A 21,332-nucleotide genomic window follows, 5' to 3' on the forward strand; every position below is an offset into this window, starting at 1 on the left:
TACAAAATTACATATCATATATCCTAATTTTGTAAAATGAATCAATCCGAACGGATTTTCAAAAATAACCTCTGAATTCTCAAATAAAGTTATATATATAAACATAACAATTAAATTGATTGAAATTCCATAAAACTACTAAATTAACTTAATCCCCTTACCTGATTTCCTAAATTATGCCAGTAAGGACCCCAAAATGATGCCTGCGACGCTCACCCAAACCCTAATTCAATAATCCTTATTTAATTAAATCAACTTTAAATAAAATATTATTCGAACATTTTCTAGGCCCATAAATTTCAGATAACAATTAAACCATCGAAAACAACCAATTTCCTTAATTCCCTAAATCTCACTCTCGCTTTGGAGTGGTGCCTAGGGCCCCTAAATTGAAAATTTGTTCCGACCAAAATGACGACGATTGAGACTAGGACTTCGTGGTGATGCCTAATTATTGATTTAGCTGAAGATTAAAGGAAAAATTAAGGAAAGAGAGGGAGTATACCTTTCCCCAAGAGTGGGGCCTACGTCGCTCCCACAACAAATCCACTCCGGTAGGAATGTCGGTGGCGAAAATAGGAACCCAATGGTATCTTTGGTTTTTCGATCGGTCGAATATTGGTCAAGAAAATGAGGAGAATGAGAGAGAGAAGACAAGGAGAGCGAGAGAAGATGTTGAGGGGGAAGGGGGTGGCATCTCTGCAATTTGATTTCAATTGAAATCAATCATTCTTGAGGATTGAATATGTATATATATATATATATATATTATATTATTTAATTAATAGTAATTATTTAATTAATTTTTATTTTAATTTTTATTTATTTATTTATTATTATTTTATTTTATTTTTTACATTTCCATGCATATTAATTTTTTGGGGCGTTACACTTTGAGGAGCATATCGAAAATTAGAGTGGTGTAATGGAAGCGTGGGTGGGAATAGAAATAGTTATTTAGGATAAATATTAAATTGGTTATGTTTTTTATGTTTTGAAAAATTTAAGCATGTTAATTTTGATATTTGAGATATTTTTTGTAATAAAGTAATTTAGTACTCTAATATAAATGTATTTTGTGGTTTATGATTCACACAATTAGCCATTGTGCTTTGTTGAAAAGTTAGTGGCGCGAAGCTACCATGCATTGGATTATGACTAAACGCCTCTTCAAAGACATTCGATAAAGTTTTGAAAATCTTTTGGGGAGACATCTTTGGGGTTGAATCTTTGAAATATTCACTGCATACATTTTACTCAAAGATTCCGAAAAGCTATTTTAAGAAAAATCATCATTCTCACATTATGCTTATTTTCATATCATACGTAAGTGTATTTTGAGCTGTAATGTTGTTCACATCTGCTTGTATTATAAGCATATTTTGTTGTACAAAATATTTTATTTGATTATATGTTGTATTCTCGATGTATGGTCGGAAGAGGGAGACTTTGTAACGACTCGAAGAATACTGTTATTTAAATAATAAAGAGGGAGGGAAATGGAAACAGGAACAGAAGGAGGCAGCAGACTTCGTCGACGAACGCGACATTGCATTTTGGATATAATAACTCCAGAAATTTTCCAAGCACTCATTGACGAACACAGGGGTTTCGTCGACGAGGGTTCTTCAGGATCTCGTCGACGAGACGGGGATACTGAGAGACAATTATTGGGAAGTCTGAAATTCGTCGACAAACTTTCTACAGGACTCGTCGACTAGGTGACGTGGCTTGTCGATGAATCCCGCAGTATAAATAATGCAAAACCTCGGTTAAATGCAGAAATTTAGCGTTGCATTTCCCTCTTTCTCTCTCCTACGGTTCTCCTTCAAACTTTCTTTGATTTTAGCCCCGTCAGTCGTTGGATCAACGATCTGAGGCCACCACGACACTCCTGGCAAAGTTCTCTTCAAGTCTATTGGGGTGGATTGTTGGTGGAACGAAGTTGGAATTCATCCCAAATATAGGGTAAGATCTTTTATTTGGAATTTGACTTTCTAAAAGTTGTAGGAAATGTTGTAGAAGTAGAAATAGTGACGTTTTGTTCTGGGATATATGATTTTCAGGGTGTTGAGTGGAGAACCCTGCGGGTGTAGGATCTATCTCAGTAGGAGGATTTTAGCAGAAATCAGGTAAGAGAAATATGCTATGCTAGGTAGTTCTAAAATGATTTCCAATATGAAAGGTATATTTTTATCAGGTTATTATTCACAACAGGACCTTATATAATTTATTAATCATGAATATTATATATTAAATTACTGTGTGGCTTGAGAATATAAATATAGTACAGAAGCATGTTTTATAGTATTTTCAGGGTATGTTTTACAAAATATACAGCCAATGAATATGTTTTATAGTAATTACAGTACCATGATTATATAGTTTTCAGTACCATGACTTACAGATTACAGTTCAGTTCAGAAATATAGTTGCCACAGTTACAGTTTATTTAAGTGTCATGGTTAATACAGTTATTTTATAATAATGGTAAATCCGATAGTTGTATATAGAAATATATTATATAGTATCAGACCCTGTTGGACCATACAACAGAACATGGTATCGTAGTTACAGATATTCAGTTCAGAGTGCAACCACCTATTCAGATAATACGTGGTAGTAGGTTGATCGTGCCAAGACATGGACAAGCTCTTCATCAGATATGGGTTGAGGAGTGGCCGATCTGACTGAGGGAGTATAGTGGTTTACCCTAGTCGGCCAGCCAGGGTAGATCCCGCTTACGGGACGCACAATTTTGTCATGAGTGGTTAAATCATGACACACAATTATCCACAGGGAAGTTTTCAGTTATTACTATGTTTATACAGATTTACAGAGACAGAATATATATATATATATATATATATATATATATATATATTAGAAGTATTTTGAGTAGAAACCTAAAGTACAGATATGTTAAACAACAGAGAAAAGGTGATGGTTTATATTACTGGTATTGTAATTACAGATTCAGTGATACATGATTATATAGTAATAGATTTTCACAGTATTATAACTCAAATGCCACACACTAGCAATAACATATTTCGTCTTACTGAGCGTCATCTCATCCCATTAAATTCATATTTTTCAGGTGATCCAGGTAGGCGAGCAGACCAGGCTCGCAGATAGAGGGGCCTCAGTATTGCCCTGACAGTAGAGTGAGTATTTTTGGGAGTATTTTTATATAGCCTTAGCCAGTTGAGGGTATTTTGGGGAACAATCATATATGTATACTTTGGGAAACATTTTAGCACACTGGTATTGTATATAATTACATGTGGTTATGTTTATTTGATTTTTGCTTCCCACTGCTTAGGTTGTTGGTTGGGTTTAATCCAATTTGGTATCAGAGCATTGTAAATTTTATAGTATATATATATATATATATATATATATATATATATATATATATATATATATAACCCCGTTAAATAGGAGGTCGTTACAAACTTGCTCTGTGAAAAATTCCAAACTGGTTTAGACCCAGTTAAGAGAATTAGGTGCACCATCTTGGTTAGGTGTTGTAAACGGTGTCGCTCCACTTGTGAAGTGAGCAACTAGTGGAATCCTTTTACTTGTAAGCTTGAGGCGGGGACATAGGCAGTATTGGTCAAACCCCGATAACATATCATATGTCTACTGTTAATTTTCAGCACTTTATGTTTCTACACATGTATGTTATATTCGATAAATTGTGAATGTTGTACATGATTTAATTTCCGCATATTACTTCTATCTGCGCAATTGGTATATGCTTAGAAAAACCTTAAGTTGTGAAATACTGTTTATATCTGGTTAAATCTAAGAAGAAGTTTAAATTTTCAATTCACCCCCTCTTGGTAATACACCGATTCCAACACATAGGGCCCACTTGGGTCTCAAAGTGTTGTAGGACCCATAAGACCGTGTGGGACTCACATAAGTTTTTGAAATTCGAACTTAATTATTCTTTCCTAATAAATTTTAAGATATAACTTAAAAATAATAATAATAATAATAATAATTTCAAAAATAATTAATTAAGTAAATTAGTTAAAAATTAATTAAATGAGAGTGTCGGCAAGCACTCTCATTTTCCCTACATGTACCTCCATCCCTATCCCATACCTCCCATCCCAAGTCCATCACATGTCCATTACATGCTTATTCCTTGCCCATTCATTTATTTTAAAAAAATTATAATTTTACCTCTCTCTCCATACTTTTACAAATTTCATTTTTTTTTCTAAAATTTTCCTATAAATAGGAAGCTCTCAACTTTTATTTTTCACAAAAAAATTTTAAAAGAAGAGAAGAATTAGTGAGTGAAAGAATTAGCAATGGAGGGAGAATTTTTGTTATAATTAAAATTCTCACTCACCCACTCTTTCTAATCTCATTTTTAGAGATATTTGTAGCGATCGTTTCACAAGTTAAGAAAACGTAAGTAAATTTGATTATGTTGCATTTTTATTAAAATTTACACCCAAATTTATTTGTAAGAAAATTTTGATTATGTTAATTATTTTTCATAAATTTTTTCAGAGTTTATTTTTACGTATATTTAATTATACCAGTTTTATCTTTAATATATTTGCATTTATTTTTGAGTTAAAAAATGTTCTAAACCCCTCAGGTGTTTTACAACATTAATTTCTATTTAAGAAAATATTTTTAATACGAAAATCGTGTGCCATGAGTTTATTTTTACATTGTATATTTCACGAAAATATGAGTAAAGATGATATGAGGGTGTGCAGTCATCTCCAGCTTGCCCATCTTGTGGGAAGAGGCACTTGGGAGAGTGTCGTGCCGGGCGAGGTGTCTGCTACAGGTGCGGGGAGTCAGGGCATATGATGAGGGAGTGTCTGACACAGACTGGTACTGCTCCTAGATCTACATGAGGAGGTTACTAGGCACCACAAGGAGGCCAGCAGAGGAATACGGCCCCAGCTAGAGTTTTCGCTTTGACGCTGGGAGATGCAGAGGCGGTCGGCGATGTGGTGACAGGTACTGTTAGTATGTTTTCATTTAAAGTTATTACACTTTTTGATTCTGGTGTCATACATTCGTTTGTATCCTTGGAGTGTGTTAAGTTATGTGGGGCAGAAATGCAATCATTAGATGTCAAGTTATTAGTGGCTACATCGACCGGGTCAGCGGTGAAATGTAGTAGGGTACTTTGTGGCTGTCCAGTTGATGTCTAGGGGAAGATTTTATCTGCTGATTTGGTGGTATTAGATATGCATGGGTTTGACATTATTTTCGACATGGATTGGCTAGCAACTAATTCTGCTATGATAAACTGTTGTGCTAGAGAAGTGATATTCAGACCTCCAGGGAAACCATAATTTAGATTTACAGGGTCACGAGTGCAATCCTTACCTCAGATGATCTCAGCTGTTTAGGCGAAGAGACTGCTTCAGAATAGCTGTCTGGGATTTGTAGCTTTGGTAAAGGAAATGTCAGAAAATGAATTGAAGCTTATCAATACGCCTGTGGTGGAAGAATTTACAGACGTGTTCCTAGATGAATTACTGGGTTTGCCGCCTGATTGTGAAGTAGATTTTCCCATTGATCTACTTCCTGGTACAACGCCAATCTTTAAGGCACTGTATCGAATGGCACCGGTAGAGTTCTGCAAAGGCCAGTTGCAGGATTTGCTTGATAAGGGCTTCATATGACCCAGTGTATCACCGTGGGGAGATCCAGTGCTATTTGTGAAGAAGAAAGAAGGGACTATGAGGATGTGTATAGACTATAGGGAAATTAATAAAGTGACTATCAAGAACAAGTATCCTTTACCCCGTATAGATGACTTGTTTGATCAGCTCCAGGGTACACAGGTGTATTCGAAGATCGATCTTAGATCGGGTTACCATCAAGTAAAGGTGAGAGCGGAAGATGTATCGAAGACAGCTTTCAGGACCAGGTATGGGCATTATGAGTTTCTTGTTATGCCATTTGGTTTGATGATGCTCTTGCGATATTTATGGACTTGATGAATAAAGTCTTCCACCAATACCTAGACTAGTTCATGATTGTTTTTATTGATGATGTACTGGTCTACTTGAGGAGCTATGAGGAGCATGAGATACATTTGAGGCGGGTTTTACAGATGCTCAGGTAGAAGAAGCTGTATGCCAAGTTCAGAAAATGTGAATTTTGGCTCGAGAAAGTCGTATTTTTGGGGCATGCCATCTTAGGAGATGGAATTTCTGTAGACCCTAGTAAGATTGAGGTGGTAGTGAATTGGACTAGACCGAGGAATGTCTAGGAGATTAGGAGTTTCTTGGGGTTAGCCGGCTATTACCGTCATTTCGTCGAGGGGTTCTTAACTTTATCAGGGCCTCTGACACGACTGACTAGAAAGAATGCTAGATTTGAATGGGATGACAGCTGTGAGCAGAGTTTTCAGGAGCTGAAGCAGAGGTTAGTCACTGCGCCAGTATTGATCATCCCGTCTGGGGGTGAGGGTTATACTATTTATAGTGATGCATCCTTGAAGGGACTTGGCTGTGTATTGATGCAGCATGACAGGGTAGTAGTGGCATATGCATCCAAACAGTTGAAGGAGTACGAAAACAACTACCCTACCCATGATCTTGAATTGGCTGCAGTGGTACATGCATTGAAAATTTGGAGGCATTACCTATACGGCGAGCAGTGCGAGATTTTCTTTGACCACAAGAGTTTGAAGTATTTCTTCACCCGGAAGGAATTGAATATGAGATAGAGAAGGTGGTTAGAGTTGATTAAATATTTTGACTGTACTATTAGTTACCACCCAAGAAAAGCAAACGTGGTAGCTGATGCACTGAGCAGGAAGTCTGGAGTATCAGTGTTGGCAGTTATGGAGATCCAGCATCCGATCATGATGAATCTAGAGAGACTCGGCATTAAGATGGTAGAGAGTGATCTCCCAGTGTGTATTTCTAGCCTAGTGGTACAACCTACTTTGCAGGAAAGAATTAAAATTGCTCAGAAGGAAGATCCAGAGTTAGTAGAGGTGATAAACAGGGTATAAAATGGACAAGGAGAGGAATATGGCATCTCAGATGACGGAGCATTGCGGTTCCGATCCAGATTATGTGTTCCTGTTGATGCTAACATTAGGAGGACGATTTTAAAGGAGGCTCACAGATCCTTATATACGGTCCATCCCGGTAGTAGGAAGATGCACAGAGATCTGCGAGAGTCGTATTGGTGGAGTGGTATGAAGAGAGAGATCGTCGAGTATGTAGCCCAGTGTTTGACATGCCAACGGGTAAAGGCTGAGCATCAGAGGCCGACAGGGCAATTGCAGCCGTTATTTATCCCATAGTGGAAGTGGGATCATATATCTATTGACTTCGTGTCAGGACTGCCGACGACATTACATGGTCAGAATGCCATCTGGGTGATAGTAGATCGATTAACTAAGTCTGCCCATTTTCTCCTAATCAAAATCAGCTATTCCCTTAGTCGTTTAGCGAAGATTTACATTCAGGAGATAGTTCGTTCTCATGGGGTGCCTGTATCCATTGTGTCAGTTCGAGACCCACGATTCACGTCACGATTTTGGAAGAGCTTGTAGGAGGCTCTGGGGTATTAGTTATCTTTCAGCACGGCATTCCATTCTCAGTTAGACGGACAGACTAAGAGGACGATACAGATACTAGAAGATATGCTCCGTGCATGTGTACTAGACTTTGGGGGTAGCGGGGCTCAGTTCATGCCACTAGTAGAGTTCGCGTATAATAACAATTACAGGTCCAGTATTGGCATGGCACCATTTGAGGCATTGTATGGTAGGAGATGTCGATCTCCTTTATATTGGGATGAGATAGGTAAGCGGCGAGTTGTGGGGCCAGAGCTGGTACAGTAGGCGTATGATAAGGTTCGGCTTATTAGGGAAAGAATCAGTGCAGCTCAGAGCCGACAAAAGAGTTATGCCGACCGTCGCCGCAGGAATTGGGAGTTTGATGTGGGGGGTCATGTATTTTTGAAGATAGCTCAGTTAAAAGGAGTTATGAGGTTTGGAAAGAAGGGTAAACTTAGCCCTAGGTTTATCGGCCCATTTGAGATTTTAGAGAAAGTGGGGTCGGTGGCCTACAGGCTAGCTTTACCGCCTTCATTATCCAGAATTCACGACGTATTCCATGTTACTATGTTGAGGAAATACGTCTCAGATCCTTCTCATATCATCAGTTACGATGAGTTGGAACTTAGTGATTCACTGGTATATGAGGAGATACCAGTACAGATTCTGGATAGGAAAGTACAGGAGCTACATAACAAGAAGATTTCTCAGGTAAAAGTTTTGTGGAGGATTCATGCAGTAGAAAAGGCTTCTTGGGAATCCGAGGAGCAGATGAGGCAGAAGTATCCGCATCTATTTCCAGAAGTTTGATTCAATAAATGTAAGTAGTTAAGTTATATTTCTTGTTGCAGGTACATGTATGGTTTAGCAATGTAGCATTTTAGTTTTGGGAGGAATTTTCTTTTGGTATATGTAATCTTCTAAGGCTTGAGTTGTAACCACGGTATTCCTCCGCCATAAGTGAGGGTAAGTAATAAAACAAGTAGACCATTTTGCCTAATAAGGGATGATGAATTATGTGAATAGCAAATTTCGAGGACAAAATTTTATAAGGAGGGGAGAAAGTGACAACCCGAATAAAATGGAATTTGAATAATTAAGAGGGAGAGAAATAGAAACAGAAACAGAAGGAGGCCGTAGACTTCGTTGACGACATTGCATTTGGGGGATAAGAGAGATTTCAAGAGATTGCCTGGATTCATCGACGAATACAGGGGTTCGTCGACGAGTGTAGAAGAAAATTCGTCGACGAATACAGGGCCTTGTCGACGAGAAAATACCGAGAGGGGTTATGAGACAACCTGAATTTCGTCGACGAATACAGGGTCTCGTCGACGAATTTAATGAAGGCTTATCGACGAGGTGACGTGTCTCGTCGACGAATCTGGCAGTATAAATAGTGGAAAATCGGGATATTTTGTCACTTTCAGCGCCTCTCTCTCTCTTTGATATTGGCCCCGCCAGTCGCCGGATCGAAGATTTGAGGCTACTACGACGCTCCTGGTGAAGTTCTCTACGAGTTTGCCGGAGTGGATCGTTGGGAAGACGAAGTTGGAAATCATCCCTAAGTTGAGGTAAGGCTTTTTAAGCCAAATTAGACTTTATGGTAGTTATAGGAAATGATGTACGCATGAAAATACTGATGTTTAATACTGGGAGTTTTGAATTTCATGATATTGATCAGGAAGTTATACGGGGGTTAGCCTAGGATATTTTGGGGGCTTTCTTAGTAGCCAGGTAAGGGAATAAATTAAAGCAGTTAATTTCCATGTAAATTATGATTAATTATGAGTAAGTTTATTTTTAGAAAAACCTATGTTATAACTGTTTATTACGAATGAAATGTACGATTGGGAAAATATTGCTATGATGATTAAAATGTATATGTATGTATGAGATGTCAGAAAAGCATGATTTTAGAATATGAAGTATGACTTTTAATAGCACATGTGTGGTATGAATATTATTTTACGTGAAATGTATTATGATATGAAAGATTTTATGAGCAAAGCATGTTTTCAGGTATTATGAAAAGATGAGTTATGTTGTGATGATTTTGACGAATATATGATAAATGATTTATTTTCAAAATATATATACCTGAAGCGATTTTGGCACGATGTCATGTATTTATGTTATTTGCACGAAGCCGTATTTATGTTATCGGCACGAGGCCGTAATTATTATATTCTTGTCACGAGACCGTAATGATGTTATATATATATGATCATGTATTATATGTTATCACAACCAGGATGTTTGTTTAGTTCAATTCAGGGGCTTAGTACCGTAGTTATATTGTAGATCAGATATCTACGTCAGATTAGTACTAACCATTCCACGAGGGGATGGGAGATGGATAGTCGATGTGGCTTTCAGTAGAGTGTGGACGTCCACCTGGCAGTCCGGACCAGGGTGTGGCGGGCCCATCATACTTACAGACATATTTGATTTGGTAGTGGTCGGCCAGCCATTGTCAGGTCCCGCCTTCGGGCTGCACAACCCGTCATGGGGGGATAATACATGACACCAGCCAACTACTCATCCTGTTTACATTTTCAGTATTACAGTTATAACGGATGTTTTATGTACGTTGTAAGTTATTAGTAAATATGAAAATTGTATGACTATTCAGTATGATACGATGAATGTTTTTCTGATTTATGAAACGTATTGTATATGTATAATTGCATTAAATATTCATGTTATCACATAACTGTATTTAATTTATTTTCCCTTACTGAGAAGTGTTTCACCTTTAAACTTAATTAATTTTTCAGGAGCCCCTGAGAGACTGGTGGGTCAAAGCCGCCGTTGAGATAGTGAGGTTACCCTGTGAGGAGGGTAAAATTTTGTAATAGGGTCAGAGTTATTTTGTGTTTGACCTTAGAGATATTTTGATGTATAGAAGTACAATTTTATAATATTATGGAAAGCTCTGGTATTATGCTTTATAGATGGATGTTTGGATTTTATGTTTACTGCTGCGTAGAATTTCGCTATGTTTGACAGGTATCTCCGTTACCCACGGGTTCAAGTTGACTATTTATTTATTATATTACATTTTATGTTAAAGAAAATTAGGGTTGTTACAATTATAGTTATAATTTTAAAGTTAAAAAGTTTAGTTTAACAATTATAATATATGATTATAAAATTTTACTGCTATAGATGATAGTAAAAGTTTTATACAAATTTTTTAAAATTTATATTTATTTTAAAAGTAATTTTGAAGTTATAGTATTAAATATAATTTTACGAAATTATAATATTATGAAAACTCATTTTAGCCGCACACTAATAATAAAAATAATTTAAATTTATTTACTTTCACTGAAAATTTTATAATTAAGAACTCACTCAAGTTCGGGTCCTTACAGTTATAATATCTTAATAGGCGTATTATTTTATTTGATGTAAATTTTGTTTGTCGCACTTGGACTATGATGTTTTTGGACACATGGATCTGTTAAAGTGGTTAACAATAATGATTTTTCTTTTAAGAATTTTCTAAAGTGGTTAATTATATGAAATAAAATTTTTATTAACTTACTCAAATTTTTCAAAGGAGTTAATTTTAAAATGCTCATAGTATCTTGGCTCGATATTCTTGGTCAGGACACAATTGGCCACTCCTTTGGTTACAGGCATAACATGAGTCCAACTTTATTTTTCTCAAGCTTATTGATTAAATTTTCGATAAAGCTAGAGGTAAAGCCAAGGTTGATTAAACTTATTCAAAAAATATTATTTGAGTATGAAAAGAACTTTAATTTGCTACTAAGCTTTGCCCAATTTTAAGTCCAAGCAAGTTTCTTTGACAGTTTTATGTAATGAATATGAATAAACATGAACATGAAGTGATTTAATGATGCTATTATGTCAGACATTCTTCCATACGACTCAGGATGGCAACCTTCGAGGGTGAATGAACTTACAATTCTTAGCTCAGAAGTCTTGGTAACGGAAGATTTGTCGAATTAAAAATTTCAAAAATTAGGAAAGAATGAGAAAGATGAAGATTAAAATGAGTCAAATGAATAAGTTGTAATTTGACATTTGTGTAGCCACTCCTATTCGACTCTTTAAATGAGTTCATCAGCAAACTTTTAGTTAAAAGCACCTAATTGCCTATAAAAAAGCCAAAATGAGCCTACAAATAAAAATAAGTTGTGCACTAGTCTAAATGAGTCGAGTTCAACTTTATTCAAGTTAATTTTGCTTAATTAATGAGCCTAAAAAATAAACTTGATATTCACTTATTTGTACAAATGAATGATCATGTGACCTTACTTAATTTCTCATAGATGACTTGGTTCGCTTATAGCCCTAATTTAGACCCATTCCAGCAAACCAAAAAATCACAAAAAATAAAATATAGTGTACATATGATGAGTCTAAAAGAGAGAAAAAAAAAAGTTAACTGTGAACCATAATTTTTTTTCGAGGATCAAAGTAACGCATAATAAATGTCCAATGCATTCCAAGTATGGCAATTATCTTATTAACCCACTCCACAATTGATGACACCTCTAAATAATTATCTTACACTTCGGAACATGAATTTCAGACCTTAAATTTAGATTTGAATGGATTTGCACAAATTTTAATATAATTTTATATTATATTTTATTCAAATGTAACATAAATTCAAATTTAAAGGCTCTTAAATATAGGGTTAATGCATTTTTAGTTGTTCTTTTGAATCTTTTCATGTAGAGGAGTACCCTACAACTAGATGTTCAAGGATCCACTTGTGCAGGCATAACTCTGCGTATGCCTCAAGCAGAGGCTATTAGAGATTTGATTCTATGTATGGGAAATTTATAATTTGACCTATAAAAATTTGGGGTATCAAAAAAGGCATAGAAAAATTTTTGTGGGCATAATAAATTGTTAGGGATTGTAAAACTTTTGGACTCTGATTTTTAATTTATATTTCTATAAGTATTTTAGTTTTTCAAATAGTGTTTAAGGTAGTGCTCGGAGTATGTGTTTCAGATCTTAAATTTGAATTTGGATAAATTTTTATACAATTCTATATTACACTTTATTCAAATCTAATATAATTTGAATCCAAGGTCTCTCCAAATATAGGTAAGAGTGCTTTCACTTCAAATGCTAAGAATTTGCATGAATGAGCATGATTGAGTAGTGTTGAATTATGCTCCTTTTTTTTTTTTTTTCTATAAAAATAATAATTGAAATTTATTATAATATGATAATTTTTTTAAAAAAATTAAAAATTAAAAATGCATAAAATTCATTTATTGCATATTTTATTTTATTTTTTCTCATTTTTCTTCTTTATAATTAAATAGGAACAAAATGATTCTTCTTTATTATTCAATTTTAATTTTACATTTATATATTTAAAAATTATTTGATTTTATTCTCATCTTATTTGATTTCTTAAACCAAACATGACTGATCAACCTTCCAACTTAGCCTCCTTAAGTTTTTACCCACAACCAAACATACCCTTACATACCATGAAGAACAAATTTTCCTTGCATACATTCATAGTACAAATCCCGGATATGTATTTGGCACTGCTCAACGCCAAATCCAACCCCACGTAGTAAGTTTCTGCTTTCCAATTTTCCACTGAATGTCTAAAGTCCATTTCTCACGCTAACGCCCTGACACGGCCGCCTCACTCCACTCCTGAAAAACAGAGCAAAGAAACCCAGAGCAGGACCGGTGTTTTATCTTCTGGCCATGGCTGCCAGCGGTGTTCCGGCCGCCGAAGCTTCTCTAGCTTTGCAGACTATCGAGCCGTCTTCCGCGGCTGATGGAGAAAGAGGGTCGAGCTCCACAGCTCGGACTGCAGAGAAAGATCCCAGAAAGATAGCCAGGAAGTACGAGTTGCTCTTTCTTGTTCTTGTAGTTGCGTTTTTCTTGAGGGTGAATTTGTTGCTGAGAAAGTGGAGGAAAATGGGGGGTAAATGGAAGAAAATGTAGAAGTGTTCGTTTTGAAGTTTTGCTGCATTTGAAGCTGCATTCTGATTCAACGTCGCAGGCTTGCAGCTACTTTTTATTTGTCTGTTGGATTTGTTTCTTCTGTTTGCATTAAGTCATTTAGAGAGTGTTGCGTAAGTTTTTGTTTGGATGCTTAGAAACTCGCATGAAGAGGGAAACAAAGGTTTATGCCGTTTTTTTCTGATTTTCTTTTGACGCGGGTTGAGGAATTTCTATTTCTGTTCCTTTTCTTCAATTTCCAGCAAAACAGAAGGGGCTTCCCCTCAATGTCTGAACTTTTTCCTGTAAAAACTTTTGCAGGTATCAGTTGGATCTTTGCAAGAAAGCTTTGGAGGAGAACATTATTGTGTGTTTGGGGACGGGTTGCGGGAAGACCCTCATTTCAGTGCTTCTTATGTACGAGTTGGGTCACTTGATAAAGAAACCCCTGGAGAACATATGTGTTTTCCTCGCTCCTACAGTTGCTCTGGTTCAACAAGTGAGCTTCTTTATATTAGTTATGTGCCGTTTTATTTGTCAGGGAAGGGGGTAGGAGATGATAGTCGAAACAGTGGCCAGGGTAATTCTTTCCCTTGTTCAAATGAATATTATGTAGAATAATCACTGACCAAACATTGCAAGTGATCAGCAATGATAACATGAAATCAGCTGCACACACATAAAGAGGACACTAGGATTAACTTGGAAAACCACGAAATCTGCATTTATTTTTTCCACCATGTTAAAATAGTACGCCTACACTAAGACTTTCCTATTTGAAAGTAGAGGCATATATCAACAATAGCACCTATGATATTATAACTATAAGTTGTTATATAGTTAGAGATGGAGGCGGGAAGAAGAAAAGAAGAGAAGAAGCAAAGAAAAGAAGAAGAAAGCAAGAGAAAGGAGGAGGCAGCAGTTTTTTGGAGAGTTACGTTCAGCTCCAAGTCTGCCCTTTTATATACTAATTATAAAAAAAGCTTGAAAGAAAAAAATGCCCCTACCTACACCAAATAAATTACTAAAAAAGCCTATCTCACAAGATTTGTAGCAGGGAGGGGATAATGTGCAACTTCGAGTTGTCAATTATATCCTTTATGGAAATGGCAAGTCTCTTCTAACACTCCCCCTCAAGTCGGAGTTGTATAAATATCACCTAAACCCAGCTTGTTACAACCACCAGACAAGGTAGACTTAAATAAAGCCTTTTTGAAAATGTCACTTGAGTGCCTAACTGATCGACAAATTTTAAATGGAGTCCTTACAAGTTACAACCTTCTTCAACACAACATCCTTTACAAAATGACCGTCTCTTATGAAACAATAGTTACTAGCAATATAAATGGCAGCTTGATTATCGTAAAACATGTCTGTGGTCTTCTTAACCAAGAATCCCATCTCTGACATAAGGGAAGAGACTTCAATCACACAAGCTCACTCACAGTCACAGTATGAGCCATAGTTTGGTATTTTGCATTTGCACTAGATCTAGGTATAGTAGTTTGTTTCGTGCTATGCCAGGTAATAAGATTACCTCCCACAATGTACAGTATCTAGTGATAGACCTTCAATCATCAACTTAGCAAGCCCAATCTATGTTAGAGTATGTCATGATTTCGTAGTTTCTATTACACTTATATATCTAGCCTTTATCGAGAGAGCCTTTGAGATGCCTTAGAATCCTACAAACAACATCCTAGTGTGGTTGTTTGGGTTTTTTTTTTTTGTAAACTGACTCACCACCCTCACCACAAAGGATATGTCAAGTCTAGTGAAAGTTAGGTAGATCAACTTGCCAACCAACTACCTATATTGAAGTTTATCTTCAAAGGCTAGTCTAACATCCCTAGAAAGCTTCGCATTGGGATCTGTAGGAGTATCAACCGGTTTAGCTAATCTTAATGCCAAGAAAGTAACGAAGAGTATTTGAGTCCTTGATTTGAAATTTTTTTTGAAGTCACCACTTGACATCTATAATCCCATTGTGGTAATTGCCTATGATGATGATGTCTCCAACATTAACTACTAGAAGCACCATAGCTGTCTTGTTTTGATGAAAAAAGACTGAATGATCAGAGTAGCATCGAATGAAACCAAATGCAGAGACCACCTCACTAAACTTGTCAAATGAAGCTCGAGAAGACTGCTTAAGACCATAAATGGACTTACGCAACCTACATACTTTACCATCCTAGCCTTGATTGACATGCCTAGGAGGTTGCTCTATGTGTACCTCTTCCTGCAAATCTCAATACAAGTAGACATTCTTCACATCCAAAGGGTTAGCTCGACAGAGATTTGATGATTTCATCCGCAAGTTGGATATGATCAAAATCTATGATCCAACTTGAGGGGGAGTGTAGAAAACCCAAGTATCTTGGAGTGATTTAGGGGATATTTATGTAAAGGATTGTATATTACTGAGAGAGATTATTTTAGTAGATTGTTTCCATATTTAGAATACCTGGTTGTATTATAAATATTGTGTATTGGCTTGTACAAAATTGAATTCAAGAAATACATAAATTATTCATTATGATTTCCAGAAGATTCTTCACTCCTCATGCAAAGGACACAAATGTCAGGGGATAGGGCCTTATTAGGTCTGCTATGCTGAAGCAAAACTTGGTATTAATTCATTCAAGTATCGCAGTCCAAATGAAAGCTTTTATTTTTGAGGGAGCTTGAGCTTTCCTAATCAAGGATACAAAGCAAAAGTATCTGCAGTAGAATCACAAGTCAAGTAGGTGGAAAAAGATTTACTAGAGAACTCCTCAGAAGTATCTAAGCTCCAAACCCTATTATCACTTCCCAAATGAACATGAAAAGAATTGAGCAACCCCTTTTCAAACCTTTGACATCATAATTTACCTAGCTCTTCAAATTTGCTGATTCACCTTGACTCTTCATCTTTCAACTTATAGTACCATCCAATCGCACTTTGTTTTCTTCAAAATCAGTCAACTTCAAATCCATTTTATCCAAAAGAACTTGAGCTTCTAACTCCTCACGAATCTCCTCCATGGGTGTAGGAAAAATTCCATCCCTATGCTGCAAATTATTAATCAGCCCATCATTTTCAAAATTAGGCATTCTCTCCAAACCTCTTCCAGCTGGGGAGCATAAACATAAGATATATCCCCTAATTCATCATAAGATAAATATTTACTTGTCATTTTTTAGATATTATTATTTGTGCTATGATGTTCCTTTACTATTTTGGCCTCATGGATTGTGCTATCAATTGATGAATACTTCATGTTCATGTTCATGTTCATGTTCGTTTAGAACTTTGGATGTTTATGAATTTGGATTCAATAATTTATTTGATTGTTACTTTTAAGTGCACGTAATTATCTTTCCACTTTTTTCTTGTGTTGAAGCAAATCTTACTATTTTGTAGCAAGCTAGGGTCATAGAAGAATTTGTTGATTTTAAGGTTGGGGTCTGCTGTGGAAATTCTAAACATTTGAAGAGCCATCGTGATTGGGAAAAAGAGATTGAACAATATGAGGTTAGTCATTCTAAATAATGAATATTTTATTTTTTTCTTTGTCAAGTTATTACCATGACAATGTGATTGTAGGGCTTTTTTGATTTTTTTTTTGTTTTGTTTTAGTTTTTTATTGGTAGGGTATTTTGTCCTCCCTTTTTGTTTATTTTGGAGAATGACTTGTCCTCCCTTTTTCAAATTTTCTTCTTTCTCTTGTTAAATATTCTTTTTCTGGAAAAAAAAAATGCCCATCAAATTTGTTAGAGATTTTCTGCTTTGATTTAGATTTCCTTGGTGATCTGGGAGTATCTTGTTTGATACAGATTTTCTTTGGAGGGCTTTGGAGAAAAGGGATGAGGGGTAGATGGTGTGGTTATTTTTCTCTTCTCTTTGTGCTTGATGAATTAGTTTGGAAGGATAGTTGGAACTGTCGGTGAGAATTCACTCTCCATAATTTAATGTTTAAGAAAGGACTTGTTCCTTATCTTCCCCATTGATGTTTCTATTGTAGTTGCTCACATTGTTGGATTTCTTTGAAGACTTTTAAGTCACTTCTTTCATGAGTTTAAGCTGTTACATTGTGAGCCAATGATGTAAATCAATACATCCAACACCCTCTCCCCTTCCCTATCATAACCTCCTCGCATGTGAAAAGACAAATGGATAGAACTGGAATGGATTTACAAATACAAGCTTCCGAGCCATAACAACGCGCAACAAACGTGACAAGACTGAAAGAGGTGTTCGGACTTGCTTAAGTCTGTCAAATAAATCTTGACAGCCTTAGACCACTGCAAATGATTATTTTCATTCAAATTTACCATTGTAATCTGCGGCAATGATGACGGAACTAAAACTTTTGGGACATAAAGACGAGTGAACAACCAACATGGATGGAATCTAAAAACCATAGCAACAGACTTGGTATCATGGTCTTAAGGAAGATTCTAGCCTTGAAAAACCAAAACAGAGCAAATATGGGCTTTGCCGCAGCCTCATGTGCTAGCATGTGGCATCAGAGCCACTAGCCTCTGAGCTGCCTTTTGGGGGTGGAGTGTTGGTGGCGATAATCTTTCAGGGACCTGGTAGTTCAGCATTGTCTATGAACAATCTTTCTGTTGGTTTCACTTCATGATTTCTCAAGGGTTTTTGGCTTTTGCTGGTAGGTCGGGCATGGGATTTTGAAGACTCCAGGTTGGTTATGTTGATTGTTGAATGGGGATTCATGTGACTAGGGCTTGGAACTTCATGGAATTAGGACACGGATGGAGCGGTCAAAAGTATTCCATTTTTGTTCTTGAAGGGCTCAAAGGGGAATGATGGTCTTAGAGTTGGGGACGCCTTTGTTACTTTGGAGAGTTCTTGTTGGTCGGGCTCAAATGGAGCAGATAGCAAGAAGTTCTTTGGAAATTGCTCATGGAGTTAGATCGTTGGAAGTGTAGATGATGGTGATGGTTGATCGATTTCTAAGAATATGTAGGAGAAGGATTGTGGTTGTTGTGGGGGAATGTCGCAAGAGGAATTCATTTAGATAGCTTCTCAAGTGCGATTGATGGCATTGAAGGCGACGTTGCCAGTTGAGTAGTTAAAATCAGAGGTGGCTAGGGGTTCCCGTGTGGACAACAGTGACAAGATGAAGACAAAGGTGGCTAAGATTTCTTGTGTGGAAGATGGGATGACGGAGTGAGAATGGTGGGCTTGGATTATTGTCGAGTAACATTAATTTGGGCTGGTTGTTAAAAAATAAGAAGATTTTATTAAACTCTTTGTTGGGCTTATTGGTCAATGAAGCCCAAAAGCAGTTCTTGATTTAAAAAGAGGCTTGGGTAGTGGGGAAGTTTCTATAGAAGAATAGATGGGCACTTATCCGAGGAGGCCCAAGAGTCTCTACAGCCCCTTGAACATAAGAGAGCCTCTTTGCCCATGACTGGGGAGGATGCGGGGGTTCACCGTTCTTTTGGAGCAGCATCAAGTTGAACAGTGTCCATCTTCGGATGAAGTACAAGGTGATCTGATATTGTGCTCTTCTTCAAATATCATCTTTGATGGTCATGCCAAGGGATGATATGATAAAAGTAAAGTGCAAGCAATGGAAGGAGGAAGGTTTGATAGGTTTGATGCTTCTCCTTGTCTGGAGGAAAATGACATTAGGGGGAGCTCAAGGAATGTTAGAGGGGAGAGTCTGGGTCTAGTCTTTTGTATAACTCAAGGGGTGATAAGGAGTATGCTCGTCGAAAGAAAATGTAGATGGGTTTTGAAGGGAGATACTTGATGAAGATAAGCGAGAATGATCTGGTGAGAAAACACATAAAATTATAAGGAGAGATTCCAAATGTGTATTTCTATTAAGTATAGTGGAAGAGCCAATTGATGAGAGGGCAAAGTTGAGTAAGGAAAGTAAGAGATGGGCTGATGTTTCGGACGAGGAAGGCATAGGGAGTAGTCATTTCGAATGCGATAAAGGTTTACTTTTGGACCATATTTGGGGACAATGTGGATATTCCTCTGATTCTTCTATTGATCGTATCGGGGATTTATCTTACGTGTCACCTCCTCCTTTACAAGGTTTAGAAGTATTAATATTGTTGTAAAGTTAGAGATGGAGGAGAGAAAAAGAGAAGGAGAGAAGAGAAGAGGAGAAGAAGAGAAAACGAGAGGCAAGAACTATGTGGCAGTTTCCTAGAGACTACATACAGCTCCAGTTTTGCCCGCTTATATAATAATAATAATAATAATAATAATAATAAAGTCTTAAGGACAAAAATACCCCTATTAACGTAACCTCATTATGAAAATAACATAACAAAAATACCCTATTAACGTAACCTAGTTGTGAAAATAGCATATTCTCTTCTAACACTTACCTCTAGAAGGAGGTGTATAAATATCATCTAACCCTAGCTTGTAACAAACATTTGATGAGGCGGGCTTAAATAAAGGCTTAGCAAAAACGTCACGTAAGTGCCTAACTGATCGATAGATTTCATAAAGGGAGTCCTCACGACCTTCTTCAATATAGCATCCCTCACAAAATAACAATCAACTTCTATGTGCTTTGTCCTCTCATGAAACACTGGATTGCTAACAATATAAATGGCAACTTGATTATCACAAAATACATCTATTGGCTTTGTTACCAAGAATCTCATCTCTGACATAAGAGACTTCAACCACACAAGCTCAGTCATAGAGTGTGTGCCGTAGCTCGATATTTCGCTTCAGCCCTAGGATCTTGCTACAGTAGTTTGTTTCTTGCTACACCAAGTAACAAGATTTTTTTTTTTTTTGATCAGCGAAAAGAATATATTATCAAGACATCAAGGGTATGCCAACCCGTGGTACAAAACATCAATCAACCTTTAGAGTGCCGCAAACATCAAGAATTACAAAATGGTCATTAACAATTTTTCCACTAAGCCAGCTGGAGATAGCAGTATTCTATTGGGCTTTGCAGGTCTGAAGCGAAGTAGATGAATCTTTGAAGGCTCTTTTATTTCTGTTTTTCCCAAGATCACCAAAAGATGGGAAGAGGGATGATATTCAATGACTTTCGCTTCTCCTTTGTTGCTCTGATGCCTTTCTAAGCCCAAATTTCCCCTCTAACCAAATTTTCTATAACCCACTGCTGCCCAGTCAAGGAAAGAGCCAAATTCCACATGTTCCTTGTCCAGGGGCAGGGGAGAAGAATGTGGTTTATTGACTCTGCATCAGCCATACAGAGAAAACACTGATTCGTGACTGTAAGCCCTCTTTTCTGCAGATTTTCGAGGGTTAAAATGTCATGTCCCTATTTTTTGGCACGTAACCGGCTGTGATTCCATCTAAAATTCAATGGGGTCACTAGGCGTAGGCAAGAATTTGTTTTACAAATCATCATTTGGAACCAAGTTTAAAGCCAATTAAGAGTGAACATTTGTTGAAAACACAAAACATATATATGTATTTCATAAGCAACTAAAAACATTTTTCATTCAATAACAAGCTCTTTACATTAGCTGTACTTTTCATTTAACATTTTTCCCACTTCCCAGTCCACATACATAACCTCCCCAAAACTGAACACATGCTTAGTATCCTTATTGTCTTCCTGCCAATCTGTAATACATGTCAAAATGGTAGTATCTTGGAGAACCTAACAAGTGGAGCTCTCCTGTTTGAACCTGAAATTATTAAGGAATAGGGTGAGCAACCACAAGCTTAGTAGACCTAATGGCACCTACCAACTCTTTACTAGGAGGAAGATCCACCAAGTCCTATGTCCCTCGAGTGGTCAAGGCATTTATTTCTACATCCATTGCATGCTTC

General features: G+C 36.7%; 1 protein-coding gene across 4 annotated transcripts in view; it reads left to right on the forward strand.

The window, feature by feature from the left end:
• The first annotated feature begins 13,150 nt into the window (after positions 1–13,150).
• The window catches only part of LOC131157916 (dicer-like protein 4), a 190,065-nt gene continuing 181,883 nt past the window's right edge, over positions 13,151–21,332 (forward strand). For all 4 annotated transcript variants that reach the window (XM_058112378.1, XM_058112379.1, XM_058112380.1 and 1 more), the window contains exons 1-3: positions 13,151–13,431; positions 13,853–14,030; positions 16,938–17,048. In XM_058112378.1, coding sequence (XP_057968361.1) covers positions 13,292–13,431; positions 13,853–14,030; positions 16,938–17,048 — 429 coding nt within the window. In that variant the 5' untranslated portion in view covers positions 13,151–13,291. The remainder of the gene's footprint in view (positions 13,432–13,852; positions 14,031–16,937; positions 17,049–21,332) is intronic.

This window comes from Malania oleifera, chromosome 6 (genome assembly GCF_029873635.1).
Source record: "Malania oleifera isolate guangnan ecotype guangnan chromosome 6, ASM2987363v1, whole genome shotgun sequence".
NCBI lineage: Eukaryota > Viridiplantae > Streptophyta > Magnoliopsida > Santalales > Ximeniaceae > Malania > Malania oleifera.